The sequence below is a fragment of the Andrographis paniculata genome, unplaced genomic scaffold (assembly GCF_009805555.1).
Source record: "Andrographis paniculata isolate CXL003 unplaced genomic scaffold, ASM980555v1 Contig100END, whole genome shotgun sequence".
Lineage (NCBI taxonomy): Eukaryota > Viridiplantae > Streptophyta > Magnoliopsida > Lamiales > Acanthaceae > Andrographis > Andrographis paniculata.
Window position 1 is genome coordinate 177,501 of NW_026137370.1, and position 21,561 is coordinate 199,061.

Here is a 21,561-nt window from a genome sequence, read left to right on the forward strand (position 1 = left end):
AGCCTCTTTCTGGGCTTCCATACCTTGGGACTTTATGTTCATAATGATGTCATGCTTGCTTTTGGTACTCCGGAAAAGCAAATTTTGATCGAACCCATATTTGCTCAATGGATCCAATCGGCTCATGGTAAAACTTCATATGGGTTCGATGTACTTTTATCTTCAACGAGTGGTCCGGCATTCAATGCGGGTCGAAGCATCTGGTTGCCCGGTTGGTTAAATGCTGTTAATGAAAATACTAATTCATTATTCTTAACAATAGGTCCTGGAGACTTTTTAGTTCATCATGCTATTGCTCTGGGTTTACATACGACTACATTGATCTTAGTAAAAGGTGCTTTAGATGCACGCGGTTCGAAGTTAATGCCAGATAAAAAGGATTTCGGTTATAGTTTTCCGTGCGATGGCCCAGGACGCGGGGGTACTTGTGATATTTCGGCATGGGACGCATTTTATTTGGCAGTTTTTGGATGTTAAATACTATTGGATGGGTTACTTTTTATTGGCATTGGAAGCACATCACATTATGGCAGGGTAACGTTTCGCAGTTTAATGAATCTTCCACTTATTTGATGGGCTGGCTAAGAGATTATTTATGGTTAAACTCTTCACAACTTATCAACGGATATAACCCTTTTGGTATGAATAGTTTATCAGTCTGGGCATGGATGTTTTTATTTGGACATCTTGTTTGGGCTCATTGCTTGGCTGAAGGGAGTGTCAATGCTGACATTCAATGGGTTGATAGGGACTCCACCTCTTCCTCTTTCCTCTTGGGAATGAATGTAGAAAGAATATGCGAAGCGAATTTCCTATTCAAATAAAAGGACTTCGTAAACCTATTGATAGATTCATAGAGGTTCCAATAACAATAAAGAGAATGAATCAAACTAGTAAAGAACGCTTAAAGGGAGCAGGAACGCACTTCGGTAAACGCCATCGATGTTGAACGACCCAAAGGTAAGCGCCTCTCGATGGAAGGGGAGTGAAGGCTCTTGGAAGGTCTCACCGCAGCCGTAAGGATCAAAACCGAAACCCTTTACGTGTGAGGAGATCACCCATGAACCCGAGTTAGCTGACCGTGATAGTGGTGTGAACTAAGGGCGTTTAGTCCTACTTTTCGAATCATAGGGGCGGCTTCTAGTGGTCTAGGATGTTTTAGTCGTAGACCGATACCATAGTTGGAAGGCAGTCTGGCTGAACCCTGTCGTTTTTCAACATGTTGGACAGGGGGGGCTCCGCGCCTCATCCTCATTGGGGATCCCGAATAGGGGTCCATTGTGGAACTAGTCGTTCGTTTTCCCTAGTCGTAAAGCGACCGACAGCCACACTTTACGAGGTTTTAGTACAAAAAGTCAAATCCTATGTGGAAACCTTGCTGGATCCTTCCGTAGATCTTCTTATCTTCTCCTTTTCAGTCTTCTGGCTCAGTCTTCTGGCTAGGAGTAGATGTCGAAATGGCAGGAACTGATAAGTTAGTCAATAGGAAAGAGAAATCGAAAGAGTGACTATTCCATGAAGTTCCTCATTCTATTACGAGAATAAAAAACATCGATAAAACAGCGTGAAATCGACGAAAAGAGATCAAGGTTTCTAGCTCAACCCTTTACCTGCGGATGAATGCAAGGGCTATTGAATAGCGCGAGATTCGATATGATTACTTTTATCCTACTCCTGCTTGTGACCATTAAGTGCCTTGATCTTTTGTTCTGTAATGTCAGAAGAGGAAGGTTAGGCAGTGCAGTAAGGTCTGCAGGTAAAGTTCTGAGAGTGATCGAAAGACAGGGGAATAATCCCCGCACGGGTCGATACATCGAAAAGAAGCCGAGCAATTAAGGCCACTGAGTACAGGAACAGACCAGGTGGAAGCGGAAAATCCTTCAATTCTGAGACAAGACGGAAGCTAAGAGTTCACATCCGGAAAGAAGGCGCTGTTTGCACGCCTCTTGCGGAACGAGATCAAACTGAAACTATGAATGCGGGCATGGAAGCGAACGAACTAGGAAAGCAGCATGGAAAGCAAGGAAGACCTTTTCTCCCTATATACGAAAAAAGTCCTACCTAACCTCCAAGGAAGGGAAGAAAGCTGGAATCAGATAGTTTAAATAGCGCTTTCAATGAAAACTTCGTCATTATCCCGTGGGAAACAACCCCTAACCTTAAGTAAAGCGTCTGCCCCTACATTCATAACCATATCTTCCATTCACCATGGATGCCTTAGTTCCATCCCCGCCAACATATCGCTGAGCCAGAGATAGACAAAAGAACAAACATCGTTAGACTTCATTAGAAGATAGATCTCATCATTGGCGCTATTCAATAGCCGTCCTACTTTCTGGTTGGAAAGCCCTGATCCCGGGATCTAAAGTACCTACTAGGTCGGGACAACATGAACTAAGCGTAACTAAGCTCATTTTACACCGCTCATCATGGAAGTTGCCCGAACGCTTTCTTTCCTAAGACTTTCAATCTAACAATCGGTCCAGAATCCAACAATTCAAAAAAACAAGGGCATCTATTTCAAAGTTCAAGGGGGAGAAATAGGCAATGTCGTACAGAATAGTATTAGGGTGAAACTGTGGTATGGATCTTGATCTGACTCCAGACCGACACTTACTGCTGTCAGCCTACCTTTCTTTTCTTAGCTTAGAGAGAGAATGGTGGAATACTTTACGCGAGCGAAGTGGTTCCTTCAAAAAAAAGTCATAGGCTATTATGTTAGTTAGGTAGGGAAATCTTCCTTCAGCCTTGGCTGCTGGTTGAGCTGACAGGCTTAGAGCTCCTACGATAGATGATTCTTCAATGCCATCTTCTTTTACTAAAGAACCTGCTCCTCGTACAAAAACTATGGCAGTTCTAAGCCTTAGGTCAATCCCTTCTTCTTCAATAGCTCCCTATTCTCCGCATCTAGTGAGCAGCCTACTTTCAATATGAGTTTCTTTGGTATGCTTTCATTCAGCATGAAAGAAGCCAGGAAAGCCTTATAAGCCAATCTCTTTTCTTAAGCCAATCTCTTTTCTTAAGCCAATCTCTTTTCTTAAGCCAATCTCTTTTCTTAAGCCAATCTCTTTTCTCTGTATCTACTTTGATCAACATCATTTCTCAGGCGTTCATGGAGCGAGCTTTCTTTATTGTTGAGAGATCCATTTAGAATCCCCATAGCCTTCTTTCTTTATTCTTTATCGCCTGGTCTTTCTTTCGTATGGGACGTGGGATCTTTCTTTCCGAAATCCATTTACCTTGCTAACTTAAGGCATAGTCCTTTTTTTCAAAAAGGAAACCAAGGAAAATACAAAGAAATCTCCTTTCGTTCTGAACTAGACTCGTACAGGCTTCGTCTTTCTTACTTAAGCTGTATGGAGGGAATGGAATATTCACGATGAGGGATATATCAGATGGGATAGGGCAGAAAGTATTGTAGATATGTAATGTTCAGATTGTATTGTTGACATAATAAAGACTCTTTCGTTTAGGAAGAGGGGTGGATATGTGTGGTAGGAGTCAGGGAGGCGTCTTCTACCATTTAGTTAAGTCAAGATGGTGAAATGCGATTTAGCTGCATCTAATTTGATGATTTCACATAAATATGGATTCTCTTAAGTGATCAAATCAACTATCAAGTGAAAAAGACTAAACTCATTCTCTCTCTAATTTGAATGCTTCGTTCCAAGTATTCCACTCTTTTTTTGGGCAAGAGCGCCTTTTCTATCTATTAAGAATCTTCTTGTGCACCGCTTATAGAATTACATAGCGCCACGGTTGACGATTGGGAAATCGACCAAATCATCGATCTAAAGAACGAGATTCTTGATCGAATGGTGGAATTCGATCACACTTCTGGGATATCCATAGGCCCCTTTTAGGGCGAGACTACATAGTACCGGCATTATTGATAGAGAAAAAGAAAGCTAAGATAGTCAATGATTCGACTTTGGAATCAAAGTTGGAGTCTTTGTTTGGAGTTTGTTTACTGGGATAAGCCAGCTCTTTTAACATCTAGAAAGATCTTTGCAAATGTCGGGACTCATTCCATCTGGATGCACCATATCGCGGTCCTATCGGAAACTGAAAGCAAGAGGAACACGCCCTGGTCCTGTTAGTACACTATCCTTTTGAAGGCGATAGTTCACAGTGCTTATTCTATAGATACTTGAAAGGCCAACTCATGTTTCCACTCTATTTGAAAATTTTCATACTATTATTGCACCTTTTCTTACTACTTCTAAGTATTCATTCGGCAGCACAAAACTCGGAGCTCCTGTCCCTTTTTAGGGAGTACGCTACAAATTTTCTTTTGCTTGTTCGCATTCTTCTTATCGTTGAACAAGGGCCCAACTTGAGTTGAGATCTATCTCTGAAAGGTTAATAGAATAGCTTCTCGAAGCTTTTTGGCCGCTTTCCTCTTAAGTTTCTAGCAATAGTTGAATCTTTTTTTGCTTTTGCTTGAGACGAAGACTCAGTTCCATCGATACAGTGTAGGTTTTTTCCTAGCCTCTTCTTTCCGTCTTTTCTTTTATTGTATTAGTTAGTTTGTCAGACCAGTTTCCCAGTACCTGACAAACTGGCCGAAGAGAATCGATTTTTCTGTCTTTTTCTATCACCAAGTATAGACCTTGGAAGCTTTCCATTCCAGCTAGAACAGAGATCGGAATTCAAAAGAATCTCAATCAGAAAGTATTCGACTTGAATTCCATCATTCATCCCTTTCCTGGGTGTAGGGAAGACCCCGCCCTCCACACTAAGACTCCAGCATCGATGAATTTATCACGAGATAAAGAAAGCCAGAAGAAAAGACTAGAGGTGAATCAGAGTTGTGAACTAACCTCTTCCTCTAAGTCAGTAATGAAAGAAAACAAGTTCCATTTCCGGTGAGAGCTCTATGTCGAATAAAGGACCGAGAAGTAGTAGCCAATTGCCTAAGATTTGTCAATTGGCTCCCATACGGATTCTCAAGATCAGAAGCATCTGGAGAAGAAAAGACTGCATTTGCTTACTAACTTGGCTCTCGGCTGTATACTGTTTCCGATTCGATCGCTGTGAATAGGTGATTCTCAAGGTCTCACCAGCTCACTTCAAACCCATACAAATATACCAAGCACATAGATTTTGAAAAGCCCGGTTCTCTTTGGAGTTTACTTAAGATCAAGTTCCTGCAAACTAGGTTAAGAAATCCTGTAGGCAAGACAGCCAGTGAGAGGGCTAAAAGCGCCTTATGTCTTCTGAGAGCAAACTCTCTTTCCTTTCGTTTCCTTACCTTTCTTCTTTCGATTCGATGGCAGGGGACAAGATACTCTTGGGTGCAGCAGAGGATGGTTGTTGGTATGGGATATCTTCTCTTTAGGGGAAGGCCAAGTCCGAATGGAGCTCTTTCTAACTACCTAGTATACGCAGCGAGTAAGGCTTTCAGTTCACAGTGGGACTACTAAAGATATTTCTTCTAAAGCTTTGGCATTCCCCTATTCCTTCAATAAACAATAAAGGCTCGAGAGACATATCTTCCCTTTTCCAAACCCGTTAATCTCTGTTTTGCTTGCTAACTTTCTTCTGTCTTCTCATTGGGCTTAGGAGAGGAAAACTCCAAATCATCATCATGACTATCCGTCGACGCCTATCTCCTCTGTTACGTCTGGCTTTGCTCGAGAAAAGGATCTGCTCTTGCCGTTCGTTAGGGATGAACTCTTCCGAACAGATTTTATCTATCACTTCTGTTCGGGAATATAGGTCCTGCAGGATTGGATATGCTATTTTTTCTCTTTGGAATTCCTCCCCTTATCATCTATCATCAAGGATAAGAAGTCCTCCCTTATAAGAAATAGGGGATTCCCCCGGAAGAAGAGATAGGTAACGGGCAGACAATTTGAATTCTTCTAGTAATGAGACCATAATGGGAACTCTATCTTCTATAGATCCATCCTCCGGTCTGTCTACGCGGATTGGGACTAGAATCTCGTCACAATAGCCAGCGAAAGGAAGCTGGGGAAATCGGGATCGGAAAGCCCTATCAAAGTGATCTAAAAAGATATTAAGCAAGACAGGACTGATGTCGGTACCTGAAGGGGGGATCCCTTCCGAGCCAAAACAAAATCAGGGGTGGGACCCATTTTACTGAGTAGTGGGGAATTGAAGAAAGAGGAGAAAAGGTTGAAGATCAAGGGATCCCCCACAGCGCTTGAGAGTTTAGCCATGAGACAAGAACGGGAAAGCGTAGAGATTGACCTTTCTAGATCAACAAGGATAACTACTTCTACAGGACCCCAGCCTACAATTGTTGATATGTAAGAAAGCAGATCACGATCTTCTAGATAGGCAAAGGGTGAATCCAAAAAAGAAGAATAAGTCAAGGTCTTGAGAAGAAAATCTGTTAGAGCCATAAGAATAAGTCTATCACGGGGTCTAATATATAGAGGTAGTAGTCTGAATCGACTACGCGAACAAATATTGAAAAAGACTTTTTCTCCATCTCATCTTTATGAATAAATAGCAATTTGAACTCACCCCATACATAGGACCCCTCATTCACCTCCATTTGAATCACCTTCATTTCCATATCCTCTAACTCAAAGAGATCCGAATTTTGTGATAATATACGATCGATTGACTCGATCAGCATCATTCTTTCACTAATCATATTCTATTTTTTCAGTTCATGTAGGAATATAAGTTGGCAAGGCTACGCCGGAAGAACCATTATAGAATGAAAGAGCAACCACGGCTGCCATTAGCAGAGCAGTCCCGATAAAGAACTTGAAGCCGATACTCTTATTAGTGTCAATATTGCCTAACGGCTGATTCGGTACATCAGAAACAGATGATTGATCTATAGAGGTATGTGAGAAACTGTATTATGTATCGAACTAGGGGTGCCAGCATCCGGCACACTCGATGAAGGAGTGACCACCTCAGTAATAGACGAAAGGCTAGCCCCACCTTCAATATACCTATCGAAGATACCACTCATTACAAGATCTCTGAGACTATCAAATGGTATATTCTTATTTAATACATACTGAATCTAGCTTATTAAGAGTTATAGCACATACTGCAATGAAACAGCTCAGAGTATGGATTCTAGGTTCATCTAGAAAGGGGGATCTATTCATAGGCCTCAAAGGAGACGAAGGAGCAGGGGAGTTATATTCACTAGGTAGCGAAGGAGATGACATAGCGGGAGGAGACCGAGACAGAGACACCTTAGGCAGCTCTCCATCCATACCATCCTTCATATTTTCAAGAACCCCAAAGGAATTGAAAGTATGCACCGGGTCCTCATCAGACTCAGAATCCGTGAAGCTGCGCCCTCAACAAGCGCACTAGACTGCACCTGGTGTTGCAGAGAAAGCCCCAGCCCATCCTTCGAGACTGATTGAACCTCAGATACCGGTGCCGAATAACTTGTCCCACCCTCCTTCAAGGACGATATATGAACATTTTCCGTTGAAGCAGCACCCGCCATAACTGGTCGCGTCTGAACTGCAATATCAGCGGACGCCGTAACAATCTGTTGCTGACCAGAACCTGACGACGTCTGAAAACCATCCACTTGCTGGACAGCTGGGGATATTCGCTGCCGACCAGCACCAACAGGATCCCGAAGAATCAATGGTAATGAAGAAGAAACAACACCAGGAATCCGCTGGTCAGTGGGAGTCAAAGAGTGTTCCGTTAGTGTTCTCAGGTAGGTCGAATGGGGAAAGGTAGGTTCAGTCCGTCATTGAATTGAAGTGATAGAGCGGTAAGTGGGTGGGCATAGAGTCTATGTCTTTCCTATCAGTGGCATTAGTTCCTTTGGACTTGGGGTTCAAAATCTTCCTTTACTACTACAAAGCAGAAGGGAATACCACATAGCAACGGTTCGAAGGGCGGGAAGCGAAGTCACTAACTAGACCAGAGGAAGAGAAAGGATCGATCCCAGAAAGACTAAAAGAAAATCATGTATTGGTCCAGGTAAATCTATTTTTTATAGAAAAAAGAAAATAATTTCATGCCCTTGTCGACTTGACCAGGAAAACGAAGTTATCCTAAAACTACAGGATATTTCTTAATTGAATGAAATTTCAATGGGGGGTGGTGTGGATTGATAGAAATACAGTTATGGGGCTACGCTTATTCTTAAAAGCAGAGGTTGAAACTATCCATTTTGAAATCATTATTCGAATAGAAATCGATTTGAATCAAAACGAAGCCAGGATTCTCGCGAACCAACCGTTCTTGACCAAACCAAAACCTCATTCCTTTAGGTCAAAAAGCTATTTTGATTTTGAATTTGTAAATGGTTTTTGAATCAAGAATTTTATACATTTTTTATTTGAGGTGAATTCGAAGAAATTGTTCGAATTGTGTAATCGTCAATTATTGACACCGGTAACCGACCTAGAGCAATTTGATTCTAATTCAATTCGTGACGATCATAAGTAGAAAGTTCATATTCTTCAGTCATCGATAAACAATTTGTTGGAAAAGTCATTCAATCTACGGTTCTCACTAAGAGTCATGGGGTAGCGACTGCTACTGGGGTTCACTGAGCTTCTTGGCCGATTCTGGAAAAGCCTGGTCCATCCTCGTCTCTAGAAAAAACTGCATTGTGTAACTAGGCTGCTTCGGGAGGTAGCGAGGTCGTGCTGCTTGGAGAGTAGCCCGTCAAAAGGTCTTTCTTCTGTGCAACAATCAAACCTTGTTCTGAGACCTCCTACTCGCTCCTGATGAGGAAGCCTAAAGTTTAGTAGTTCCTGTGCGCACCCAAGCAAGTCTTTCGAACCTTCCGCGGATGCAATTCATAGTCTGGTACCCAACTATTGCCTGTAGGTCTTGGCTTTTAGAGATGCCTCACTGACGCTGAGTGATATCTCAAAATGTATTCACTTGTACATTCAGGGTCCCACGCCATAGTATGACCTTTTGACAACATGAGGAGCGAAAGCAGCTTTATGACAGTCCCATGTCATATTTTCTTAGGCCTCTGGTCCCACCTCTCTTCCCCGTAGCTTCTTATGCACTGCTTCCCAGGGCAGACTTATTAGTTCTTTCTCTGAGTCATAGTTAACCCTTTGGCTTTTTGTGTAGATTGACCGGGAAAAGGCCTCCACAACCTTTGGATGCTTTCCCGGCCCTAGCTTGCCACTACTCCTGGAATTGTAACATCTGGAGATGGAAGACTTCTTCTCAAAACAACCTGAAAGCGGGAACTCCCATCATCAAGGGATTTGGCTCATTCAATGCCTGCAAGAAAGGCAAACTCAAAGCATTAGGTCTAGCCTTTTCTTTATAGCTCCATACCGAAGGTAGTCCGCCAGGAATGACTCGACCGAGTTGGAGAGGGAGGAGAATGGATGAGTCAGTAAAGGAAGAGAATGAGAGGACCGGTAAAGCAAGATAGAAGCTAGCAGCATTTAAACCACAAAAGCGATTCACTTGGTTTGGTTCCAACAGCAGATCCAAATCGGGGAGCAGAGCCAATCACAGATTTGGATCTCGTCCCGCATTGAAACTGCCTTGATGACCCAAAACGACCGGTTGTAGTTGAACCATAAATAGAATCCCTCTCTAAGACTGGCTTGTAGCCTACTGATTGAATTCTTTATTCTCCTGATGCTGCGGGAACTATCTTCTCTAGGGGTCTGACGATCTTTCTTTCGCCTTGGGAGCTTCACTTCCTTTCCTTTACATGAGTGAATCAATGCCGTAAGTATCCAAGCAAATCTCAATTAAACTCACTCATCAAGTAGTGGCTCGACAAGCCTTGTTCCCGAGCCCGGACTGAAAGCTTACATCGAGTAAAACGGAAAGTGATAGCGCTTACTGAAAGTACTGATTCTAGCCAAGATTGCATGTTAATTCAGATAGCGAGAGGAAGAGAAGCACAAGCAGTACCACCTAGCCGCCTCCTACCCCGTTCAATAGAATGAATTTCACTCGTGAAGGGAAGAAGGCTCATTCATAGCATTCACTCGTTGGGTTCTTTCCCGGAACTCGTCCATTCACCTGAACTTGCTCTTTGATTCCTTGATGGATGAAGGAAAGACTTCATTGATTGCAACATGGCATTCCCCGGACTACCTTTACCGGAAGACGTGTACTTAACTGAAGTAATAGCAGTGGAACTCATTACCTCATTACCTCATTACCTCTTTTCCTCTTTTCCTCTTTTCCTCTTTTGCTTGCTCTCGAACTTTCAACGGCGGGTAAGAGCTTACGAACTCATGCTTTTCTAGTTAGGACTGGGAGATGAAAGAGAAATCAATGACAGCAGGTAGGAGGGGATTCGTCTGGCGAAGGAAAGACAATTGACCCGCTTCTAAATCGAATGTAATCTCTAAAGTTCGGTTGATTTGCCGTCGTATAGAAAGGAGTAAGCAACTTCAAGCCGTCTTCTTCTGAGAATGGTTGCTCTTCTCACTTGTCTTCTTGGCTTGCCCTTTCTTTGAACTAGCTTCCGGTCAACACTACTTCTTTTTCAGGAATGAACTGCCCTGCCTAGTCCAGTACTAATCCAAATATGTCTCTCTCCCATCAATCGGTACTAGTTGAAGTAATGAAAATTCTCCCCTATTTCTTTGATGAGAAATGCGAAAGGAAAAAAAAGGATCCCCCGTCGGGACTGACGGGGCTCGAACCCGCAGCTTCCGCCTTGACAGGGCGGTGCTCTGACCGATTGAACTACAATCCCAGGAAAATGAGGTGTACAGCCTCAAAATTCTTCTTTTTTTTCTCTGAATTTGAACCATTTAGTTTCGCCGTCTTGTAACAGAGACAGAAATGATATACTAGAATATATATTTATAAATGCAGTAGACTCATAGTGGGCTAATTCATGAATTGAATCATGACTATATAAGCTATTCTGATATTCAAAGATTCTATATAGATGAAATCGTGGAAGCAGACCTTTGATTTCCTTGGACCACGCAAGAATTCGTCGTCCGATTTCATCTGCTTGTTCCTCGATGCTCTATAGAAATCTATCGCTATTCCTTTCCTCGACCGAGAAAGCTTCATGGAGAATCACAAGAGCAATCTCTTTTTTGTTTTCGTTATGGTAATGCAATGCAAGAGGTCGGAAATCAGGGTGGATGGAATTCAGCTTGTTCAAATTGCTCGTTTCCGCATTAATAGATAGAAAGAAAAGCGAGAGGGTGACGTATTTCCCAATACCAAAGAAGGGCTTTTACCGGTCCTATTTCCTCCTATTTCCGTGTTGGATTTTCTTCTATTTTATGGAGTGGATTTGGGTTTCTTATTCCGTGCCCTTTCCCTTTTTGACTTTTATTATAGAGCTTTGAAAGAGATAAGATAGGACGACAAAGGCTGGGTAAGAAATACATCCTATCTTCGACTCTGCCTTCTAAGAGAAGGATGGGAATTCCGGTCTTTCTTTCTCTTAGCTTCCCTCTCCTGGTGAGTTGCTGTCTCCCTCTATTACTCTCTTTGAGGGGGAGGCGTTCTTGCTCTGCGCATTCCCTTATCGCCTTCTTTCTTCCCATCTTCCCATCTAATGTTTACCCTATTCATATTCATATAGATCATATTGATAGGTCAATCACATCGTATCGTATAACTTGCCTTATCTACAACATAGACTATTTATGCGAAAGGAAATGGTAACCATACTGAGAGACCATTCTGAGGATGTCCCCCTGCAGTCTAAGAATGAGAGCATGAATTAAAGGAAAGTCAAGATGGATTTCCATAAGCTTTATGTGTTCTCATCTATAGATGTCTAGTCTATTGGGATAAGGGTCTTGCATTAAAGCTTGCTTTCGTTATTTCGAGTCCACCGGTAGGTTAGCCAGAAAGGAATGGTCAGCTCTGAAGTCTGCTCTGAGAACTCTTATCCTATTCTGTCTTTCATTCTGTTTTTAAAGGGTCTCTCAACTCTATTCCATAGATCCTTTTATCCGATCAACAAACTCGACTTAGGTTTTCTTAATTCTTAATAGAAGTGATGTCAGATGTGACTAAAGCTTTCGATGAAAAGGAAAGGAAGGAATTCTTGAAATCTATCTTCTTCAGTCTAGAATAAGGCAGGCATTAATATTCAAAGGTTGACTCTCCAGCTGTGACATCATCCACAGCTAGATCCTCCTTTAGTTTAGGAAGTCTATCGAAAGGAAGGCGCTATGTGAATTGCCCAGGATCAGAAACTGATGTGCTATCCTTCGAAACCCGAACAACTCCTTCGCCTGGACCAAGATCCTACATACCTAGACCGCGCCCATCGAGAAAAGAATGTGGAGAAAGGAATATACACACACTGCCGACCTATAGACAGATAAAAAAGACCGGAAGAAGCGAGCATAAAAAAGCGAGTTGTAGAGCTATCACAAGGGTATTCACTGAAAGATGTAAGCGAATTCCTAGACTCATTCTCTTTCTATTGCTATTGCTCCCGAGAGTAGCAGTTGCTATATTCCAAGTCCTCTTTGGCTTAAGCTGTGAACATGCTTTCAAGCCTATTCGATATCAATGCTGACTCCATCATGTCTCATATCAAGCTAGCCTTTCTTTCAAAGAAAGAGTTTTTTTGATGCAAGAATGCTGTTGATGCTACAAATCATGTATGTGAAGTTAGCCGCTTCAGGGCAAGAGAACAGAACCGGTAACGGATGGAAAGCGACTTACCTTACCTACCCTACTGCCCTGACCGCACCGAGGAACCGGACCGAAGGGATTGGCCGTAGCATACCCTTGCTCCTGCTGTAACCACTCCACCGGCGCCAAAGAAAGGGGCTAGAATATGGCCCAAAACCCACGTTTCCGCGATCAAATGAGGATCAACCGGCGCTAGGAGGTGCTTTTGCTTTCAAGCATCCAAGGAAGATGCTATATTCCATGCCTGATAATAAGAAATGGGAAGACTTATTAATACGAATAAACTTGACATCAAATCAGTGACACTAGGTCGAAATCCGAATATGCGCGGGTACCTGCATATGGATAAGCATAAGTTCTTGCTTACCCATCGAAAAAGGAATGAACGATGCGGGACAAGAAGTAGGATAGGCCTGCCAGCTTAGCCAAACAAACATGAGACTTCGCCCTCTTCATGGGCTCCCAGAAAAAGGGAGAAGGGAGGTCACAGCAGATGAGAAAACGAACTAGAACAGGACCCATTGATCTCTTGTGAATGTGAAGGTCCCAAGAACTACCTTCGCTTTTCAAGCTGCAGCTATTGCTATTGTTGTGCTTGGGAATTGTTTTTTCTTTTATCGATCGTTAGCTTCACTAATCTCCCCACGGTTTATCCTGCGATTTCTCTTTATCAAACCTAGGCCCCGTCAACCGGACGTTCATCCAATGCTGACTTTGATGAGTTCAGGTCAATGAAAGTCGATTGAACCTCGCTGGTCAAGTGTCTGTTGCTTCAGCTTGATTCAGTTCAAGACGATGAGCGATCGGGGGACAACTCTTTCTCCTATTCTGACTGGACTGACTCTTCCCTACCAGGAAGCCTTTGAGCTTAGCTGGCCTCCTTCTGGGCCAGTGTAGTGGATCTTTCCCATTATGACAGTGAATCGATAAAGCAGTGTATTTCCTCTTTCCCAAGATCTTCACTCCCCCCTGTTCGTATCCTTCCTTCAAGGCAACAAGGCAGCAGGAGAGCAGCTTCTCTTTCTTTACATAGATGCTATTCTTCCAACATACCTTAAGATCCGGAGGTTGCTAACGTGGTAGTTTAACGAATCGCTAAATCGAGAGAGGAACTCTCGTACGAGTGATAGGTACGGATAGCCAATCGGAAAGCTGACTTCCTAACTCGAATCCGAAAGCGGAGGAACAACCGCTACTAGGAATAGAAGCAAGCGTTTTCGGAATCCACTAGCAGACTCGGAGAGAGCTAGAAAGAGCAAGCAACTCTAGAACTAGCTTCATCGCCTAGGAGCGTACAAGAGGAAGACAACCACTAGAGAGACTGCAATGCTAATCCTTGTCAACTTCTCTCCAGAGAATCTTTGCAGACGTTGTTGGATGCCAACATAGTCCATTCCATCCTCATAGTCAAGGAAATGCAGCCTTCTTGATAGCTTCCGACCTACATCTTAGATAGACAAGACTTGAACTATGCTTCTCAGACGACTGGAGTACCACAGGGAAGCCCACTCTCGAAAATGCTCATGAACATCTATTCCAGTCCAGGATCAAGGCCTTCTGAGATTTAGTCTACCATACCCTTCCTCAACTTGATGCCAATCATCATTCGAAACCTCTTTCTTCTTGCGCTGAGGGAAAAGAACTGCAGCATGTCCAAACAACCCACATAAGGAGCATGGAAGAGATTTTCTTTCATACTCTACCAGTTGATCAATGTTATATGATCCTTAGAGCACAATCGAAATAGAAGAAGGAAGTATCAAATCGCCTCAATACACTGCCTCGCAAAAGCAAGCGGCATCCTAGCACCCGTCATAACACAGTGCCAGTGCCCTCCCCTTTTTTGCTTACCTTGAATTTCAAGCTGCTTAGATCAAATGCTGCGCTCATAAGAACCTTAGTTCCGTTTAGGCCCTTCTTTTTGGGGGCAACTGATCCATTCTATGAACCCGATTCTGTTCCGCTATTGAATGATTTATCTCCGAGTTAGTGCTCTTTAGTCCTCTCGAAATCGGGCTTCCTCACTTAGTAGCTCCTTTTGTTTCCGACTAACATTGGGGGGTTTCAGAAAATGGGCAACCAACGGATTCAACCGCCCGCGGCATATAAAGATTTCCGAAGCATAAGGAATTCCAAAGACGAAGGCCTTTTCGAAGAGCCATAAGTTTATTGAAAAAAGCCACCATACCTCTTCCAGAAACCGAAAAATGCCACGTCTCCTGAACAACCTTGAGAAAAATCCGAGTGTTGAGCTCACACATTGAGAAACTTGAACGGAGCCCCCTGAAGAGATGTGAGACATGTGTGCGAGAATATACCTCTGACCACTCTGCATTAATTAATGCACGATCCAACCGTTGCCAGACACGACTATTAGTCCAAGTAAATTGTGATCCGTCAAAATCAACTCCAAGTAACCTACTCATTGTGATACCCTTATGAGGATAAGTCAGGTCTCATGAGAGGGCAACTCATAACATGTTCACAAAGGAGATTGGCAAAGTCAAGCCCTAAAGGGCCAAAGGAAAGCTTTAGAGAAAGAATGAAATCCTCTGCTGAAAAAGTCTATCACCATCTAGTAGGATACTACCATAGGCCCAAGAATCAAATAATAAGAAAAAGAGACAGGAACGAGTTCCAGAGTATTTGTCTCCACCCGCTATAATAACCACCACGTACCGCTCTTCTCTCAATCGCTCTTTAGTATTCGGAAGTGGAAAGCGACCTACGGAAGTCTTCTCACTTGGAATAGAGCTCACCATCCATTTCAATTTGTTGAAAAAAAGAGAGGTTCATTCAAATCAAGTACGAAGGCTATTCTGTGAGTTTACAGTTTACATGGAAACAAGCAAATAACTGATAGTTGTCTGTGACCAAGGTCAAATTCTCGGCATCGCTATTGTCAAAAAATGGGGTAGCAAGAAGATGCATTGGCGGATAACATATCCGTCGCGCCTTCGTCCGGGCTAGCCTTCCTCTTGGCCTGTCACCTATCATCCCCCCTGGTTAGAGTAGTTAGATAGAGACTCGCTCCTCTCGTCCACTTTACCAGAAGAATAGTTGTCTTCCTCATATCGACCAGGAGTCGGTTAACTAGCACTCGTTCTAGCAGATATGTCTTTGGCACCAAAGAAAGAAAGAAAGTAGGAAGGGGCTATCTTTTTCTGTACCTTGAACCTAGCTCCCATCACCATGCCCAGTTTGTGCGTAAGACACAGGGGTGCGCGTGAATGTGACTTTCGCTGCTTTACCGAAGGCCTCTGAAGCGGGTTGACACCATCACACGCCTTGATGCACTGACGGCGATAGCTTTCAGTTTTTCGTCTTGTCCATATGATAGAACGAGGAATTCAATTCATCAGTCTGCTGTTACAGCGAGTTGGAAGAGATCAATTAGTAACTGAAAGAACTTCAACCGGGGCTACCCGGTACTCAATAGTGTATGGAATTACGGCGGTCTTACCATTAGAAATGAAATACCTTTTCGTTGAGTCCTCATGGAGACTCTGTTAGAAGAAGCCAATGGGCAAAATACGATATAGCAGTTGTGAGGAAAAGAGATTAGCTGCGATGCGATATGTCATGGCCAACTTTACCAGAGAAGGAAGGGAAATAAATAATAAAAAAAAGAATCCAAATCAAAAGGGATCGAACCCAACCTATGAACAGTTGGACGCCTACATACCCCAATGAAAGACAAACAAACGGAACAAGGGGATCAGATCGTTGTAGTTCAATAAAAAAACCTAAAAGAATTAGTAATGAACGCTGTAATTATGAAGATGAAATAGAGAAGGAAAACCCTTTCTTTAAACCTTGTGAATGATCGAACTTAAAGATATGAACTGAGTGCCATTTGATGAGTAACTGAGAACAAAGGAGAGGGATATGGAAAGAATGAAGTAATGAAAGAGGAAGTCATTGCTAGTAGTAAGGACTTGTCACGATCCATTGGTTCATATAGAATCCATGTCCTAGGTGTATCAAAAAACATTCTTTTCGCTAAGCGTATATAATAAAATAGAGTGAAAGGGTCCACCCCGAAAGCAAGGGGATACTAACTAACAGCTGAGTCCTCTCCGAACCGCAGGAGATAGTTGCCCATCATACGGCTCACCAACTTCACTTGCCTCTATGTCCGGCGCGCTCCGGGCAGGTTCGGATCACTTACAATACATGGCTCTACGAAGGTGGGTTAGGAAAGTTTTCAATAGGATTCTTATGTTCTATTTCTTCGATGAGAAATGCGAGTCTGTTTTGTCCACTTTCTCCATCCCCCTCTATCAAAATGATCAAAAAGGAATTTCTGATTCTTATTCCCGTGTTTGATCTCTTCCATCTCTGCCTCGCTCGTTGTCACCTATGTTGGGTTTGGAACCCTGTAGAGAATGAAGAGGGGCCAAGGATCTTCCTCTCAACAGTGCTTTTCGAGGCGGAAATCTCCTCCCATCATAAGTAAGGCCCCGTTTAGCCTGGGCGAAGATGGGGATAAAGAGTAAGGGTTGAAGCCCCCTTAGCTCTGCCAGGCACTGGACAGGGGTTCGCTTTGTAAATGTGTAGAGCCAAGTGTAGTGTGGTGTAGTAGTAGGCACTTCTAGGCCCCTTCCCGGCTACTGGATTACAGAAGTGCTTCGGGTACTACGGACCCTCTGCCATCCATTGCAGCGGAGCCCTTTTAATAGTTTGAGCAGGGGGGCTAAGCACAGTTCTTTGAATCAAAGGTTTCATGAAATCGATTCTTTTTTAGATATCAAAATCGAAATCGGATAGGATAGATGGATGGATCTATCTTTCGATGAATATATTACTAAATAAAATGGATTGATTAAGTAGCGTAGCAAGAAGCCCCAAATCCTTGATTTGGCGAGGAGCATTGTTTTGAGGGAGGCTGCTTTGGGCCCAGGAAGCGAAGGGAATGAGCTCGGCTGCTTCTCCTCCACACTTCTTTTTCTCCGTGCCCGTTCCGCATGCGCTTCGCGCGCAATTGGCGCTTTGCTCTCCTCTTATTCTTCATTGGACGGTTCGGATGGACTTCGCCGTTCTTTCCCAACTCAAATAGATTCGGTAGGTTATAAACCTCGAGATGTCGATTCGTTTTCCGCCCCCAATGAGATGGGGAATTTTCCACCCCCTATTTAGACTTTCGGGCCCTTCATCTTTCTGAATCGAGACCCGGCCCGGCTCGCGTCGTTCCAACAACCGGCGGGGAGCACCTCAGTATACGATCGCGCGCAGTAACTGTACGTCCTATTACACTTAAGGCCAACTGAAATTCACCAAACCAAGGTTCATCTCGTGTAGTGATTGTGGACTCGTACAAGGATATTGAGTAGACGGTTGATGCGACCCTATCTTTCGTAGCATGCATTCCCATCCGTGTCGCAACTGATTCGGTAAGCTACGTGTCCGGTGCACGGAGAACTGCCTTCGGCCCCCCAAACTGACTTACTCGTGGCAACCTTCCGGCCGCCCAACGACCTATAACGCTAGTCACTACTCCCACTGGGGCTAGGAAGTAAGCCCCACAACCCAAAGCGGCGAAAAACAAATAGATTTGCTACAAAAGCCGGCTAACGGGGGTATTCCTGCGTATGAGAACATAGTAATGGAGAAGGTAATAGCCAAAATAGGATTCGTTTTGGCTAGAGCGCCCAAATCCGCTATATATTTGACACGGGTTTGCCGTAATGCTGAAACTATGGCGAATGCATCTATCGTCATTGATGCATAAATAAAGATACCAATTAGTAGTGATTGAATTCCTTCTATGGTTCCACATGAGAAACCAGTACGAATATAACCTACATGTCCAATTGAACTATGAGCTAGAAGTCTTTTGACTTTCGTTTGGGCCATGGCGGCCAGTGCTCCTAAGATCATAGAAGCAATGCTGCAGAAAAAGAAGATTTGTTGCAATGTAGCGTAATAAGAACCATAAATAGAAAGACGTGAAATATAGCAGAAATAGAGATTTTAGGCGCAATAGAAAGGAATGCTGTAACCGGGGTGGTGAACCCTCATAGATATCAGGTGCCCACATATATAGAGTCAAAAGAGATATTGAGTCCGAAGGTACGGGGGGTTTTCTTCGGGGCTCGAGAGATGGAATAGATAGGGCCCCACAAGTTTCGAATTCGCCACTGGGGAATTCACACGAAAGGGAACGAGGAATTCTCAACGAAAAAAGTGCTCTCTGAACCGAGCGTGAAAGTCGTTTTCCATCAGACGGCTGTTCCCGTAACTCTACTCTCGACTTGGATTATATATCCAAAAAGGTCCGCTCTCGGCCATTCCACACGCTGCCTAGCAGAGGCGTGGTTCTCTTCAGTGGATTCTCTCTTTTGTAGTAGACGCCGAACCTGCTGTGCCCCATTGACTAAGAAGGGGGCGGGCGCAGCAGCTACATGGACCCCTTCCTTTCTGTTGTTGCCAGCGCTTTCCCGGGCCGAGCCGGAATCTTGTAAAGGGCAGGCAAAGCCCGAGCTATCCCAATAGGCCAAGGGATGACAAAAAGAGGGCGCTTTCCTGCGTTGCACTGAAAAAAAGGACCTAAGAGTTGAGCGTCTTCTCTTAGTCTCTTAGGTTTCTTCCTCCCGCGCCCTAGCCCGGCCCGCGTTATAGGGGAAGATTAGCAAAGCGGGAAAAGCCTTTCTTATGATATGGGAGGGGGAGCAGCATCTTATTCTCTTCGCGAGAACTTCCGGATCAGGAATAATAAATAAAATAGCATTCGGAACGGGCTCCGCGTTCATTTCGTTGGCAGAAAGGATCCAATCCATAAACACGGAAACGAAAGAAAGTTCGTTCCCTTTCTAAAAGTAGGTAAAGTAGGCATACGAACCACTTTGCCTTAGACTCTATTGGAACAAAGCAAAGAAGGAGGCGGAATGGAGAAAGGAAAGGGACAAGGGCGGTCTTGCTTGGCGCGAAGGCTGCTGGTTCGGGGGTAGAGTACAGTACTAAAGGTCCTCGGACTTCCAGGCGGTTTTTCTTTTGGGCAGCTGTTCACCGTTGGATCTCGCCAATACAGCCCCCTAACGTTTTCGTTACCGAGATATCTTTTTTTTTCATTGTTCCCAGGGATTTTTTGGGTAATCTGCTCCCATGCTGCAAACAGTCAAATCTGAACTGAACCTTGTCGCTCTTCTTTCCTTGCGAGCAGGAAGCACACCAGCAGCGTGCGTTGCGTGATTCTACTGTGTTTTTTGCACTTGACTGGGTGGACAGTTGACCGGAAGATAACTTCGATTCGCCCGGCCTTTCTAAATAAGGCGGGCTAAGTGCTTATCTTGTGTGACAAGACTACAGAGAAAGCGGCTCTTCTAGGCGGGCAGCTGTGTGACAAGACTACAGAGAAAGCGGCGCTTTCGTCTAACATGCTATGGTCTCAACGCCCTTACGAGGTAGTGATGAGTTTCACGCGCTCTAAGCCCGGCCCTAAGCGGCTAGGAAGATTGGCCGCAATCTGAGCGGTACCACCCACCCTACCCTACCACCTATAGGCGGCCGTCCGTCCTACAGCCGCCCGAAAAGGAACTGCAGTGATCTTGAATAGGAATCCTACAGCGATAAATAGAATCCCCATAAAAATACCACTAGATCGAGCACCAGTGATTTCGTATCCGGTCAAAATCTTGGCTAATTGATCGAAGTGGGTAGCTCCAGTAGACCCATAGATCATGGAACAAATAGGGTGGGTAGGCCCAAGCACCACACTACACGTATAGACGCGAACCCCCCTCGTTACCGTACGTGCGATTCTCACCGCATACGGCTCGCACAAAGACTCAACAATCCATCCCGAGCCTTTTCTTCCACCTCTCCTCTCGTAAATCCTCGATCAAACTTGCGTCCCCCAGGCGCTATGAAATGGGGGTCTTTCCTTCGCCTATCGTATGTATCGGCTTGGCTTCGTCCCGAACCAAGGAGGCATTCTGGCGGACGCATGCGTGTAGGAAGGCCTTAGACTACATAAGCTAAAAGACTACGACGGAAAGACAAGCCGGAAGCGACTGGCTTCTATTCTCGTTGGGATTGGATATAGATGGGGAATCTATAGATCTACGTAGTTCGCCAACCTCTCTAACTAACATACGATACAATTTCACTTCACGGCACGGCCAAAAAAAAGAAAGAGCTTCACCCTCATATAGATATAGTCGTCGGCCTTCCGGAGCTTTAGAATGCCTCTTTTCTCTTCTCTGAAGTCTACAACAAAGAAGTGGGAGAGGCAGGATTCGAACCTACGTAGAAAAACTTCAACAGATTTACAGTCTGTCGCTTTTGACCACTCGGCCACTCTCCCCTTCCCCGGCCGAGGCCCCCCTCAATGGGTTCTAATTCGTTGAAGGGGGGCGGCGCCTTTATCAAACAAGTCAATCAAAAAGCTTAACGATTTAATTGAAGGGAACTAAAACGATTCGCTTAGCTAGCGTTCCGGGAGAATCTAGTCATTTAGTCAGTTCATAACAATTTCTGTAAAGCAAGGGCTAAAGCTTCTACGAGAGCTTCCCCCTCATATAGATATAGTCGTCGGCCTTCCCTAGCCCCCCTTCTAAGCTTGTGGGTCGCGCCTCACCGCAGGCACTGAATGAATGAAATGAGTGGAGATCTTCCTTCCCCCTTGCTAATTACCAAGAACTTCGTTGCCACTAGTGGCGAAGAAAAATGTTACCATCCCACCCAAAAAGAACTCGGAGCTTAAAGAGAATCAAGTTCAGTCTACAAGAAGCTGGCCGAGCTTTAGCTTTATGGAGAAAAGTCGAAAAAGCCACATCCATCTATCCTACCTAAACAGTAAGGTAAGCCTTTTCTTGTTCGTTCTTCGAATGACACTAGTTCCGACTAATTCCTTCCGGCTAATGAAGATAGTACGTAAGTCTTCCCAGTGAATCCTTCTTATCCCTAAGAATGGAATGAACCAAGTTAACCTATACGAGAGTGAGGAAGAAAACCAACAATCCACTTCCCACTTTG

At 44.1% G+C, this 21,561-nt stretch overlaps 1 protein-coding gene and 2 non-coding genes across 3 annotated transcripts; all 3 read right to left on the minus strand.

The window, feature by feature from the left end:
* Window positions 1–10,589: 10,589 nt before the first annotated feature.
* On the minus strand, window positions 10,590–10,663 carry TRNAD-GUC (transfer RNA aspartic acid (anticodon GUC)). Its single transcript has one exon. It is a non-coding gene; the product is annotated as a tRNA-Asp (tRNA).
* Window positions 10,664–16,605: 5,942 nt separating this feature from the next.
* Window positions 16,606–20,836, minus strand: LOC127253053 (NADH-ubiquinone oxidoreductase chain 2-like). The gene is given in 5 exon segments (XM_051277855.1): window positions 16,606–18,138; window positions 18,141–18,542; window positions 18,545–18,592; window positions 18,595–18,627; window positions 20,113–20,836. Coding segments are annotated over 5 exon segments (792 nt in total). The 5' UTR covers window positions 20,267–20,836; the 3' UTR covers window positions 16,606–17,983.
* TRNAY-GUA (transfer RNA tyrosine (anticodon GUA)) lies at window positions 20,808–20,890 on the minus strand. Its single transcript has one exon. It is a non-coding gene; the product is annotated as a tRNA-Tyr (tRNA).
* Window positions 20,891–21,561: the final 671 nt, after the last annotated feature.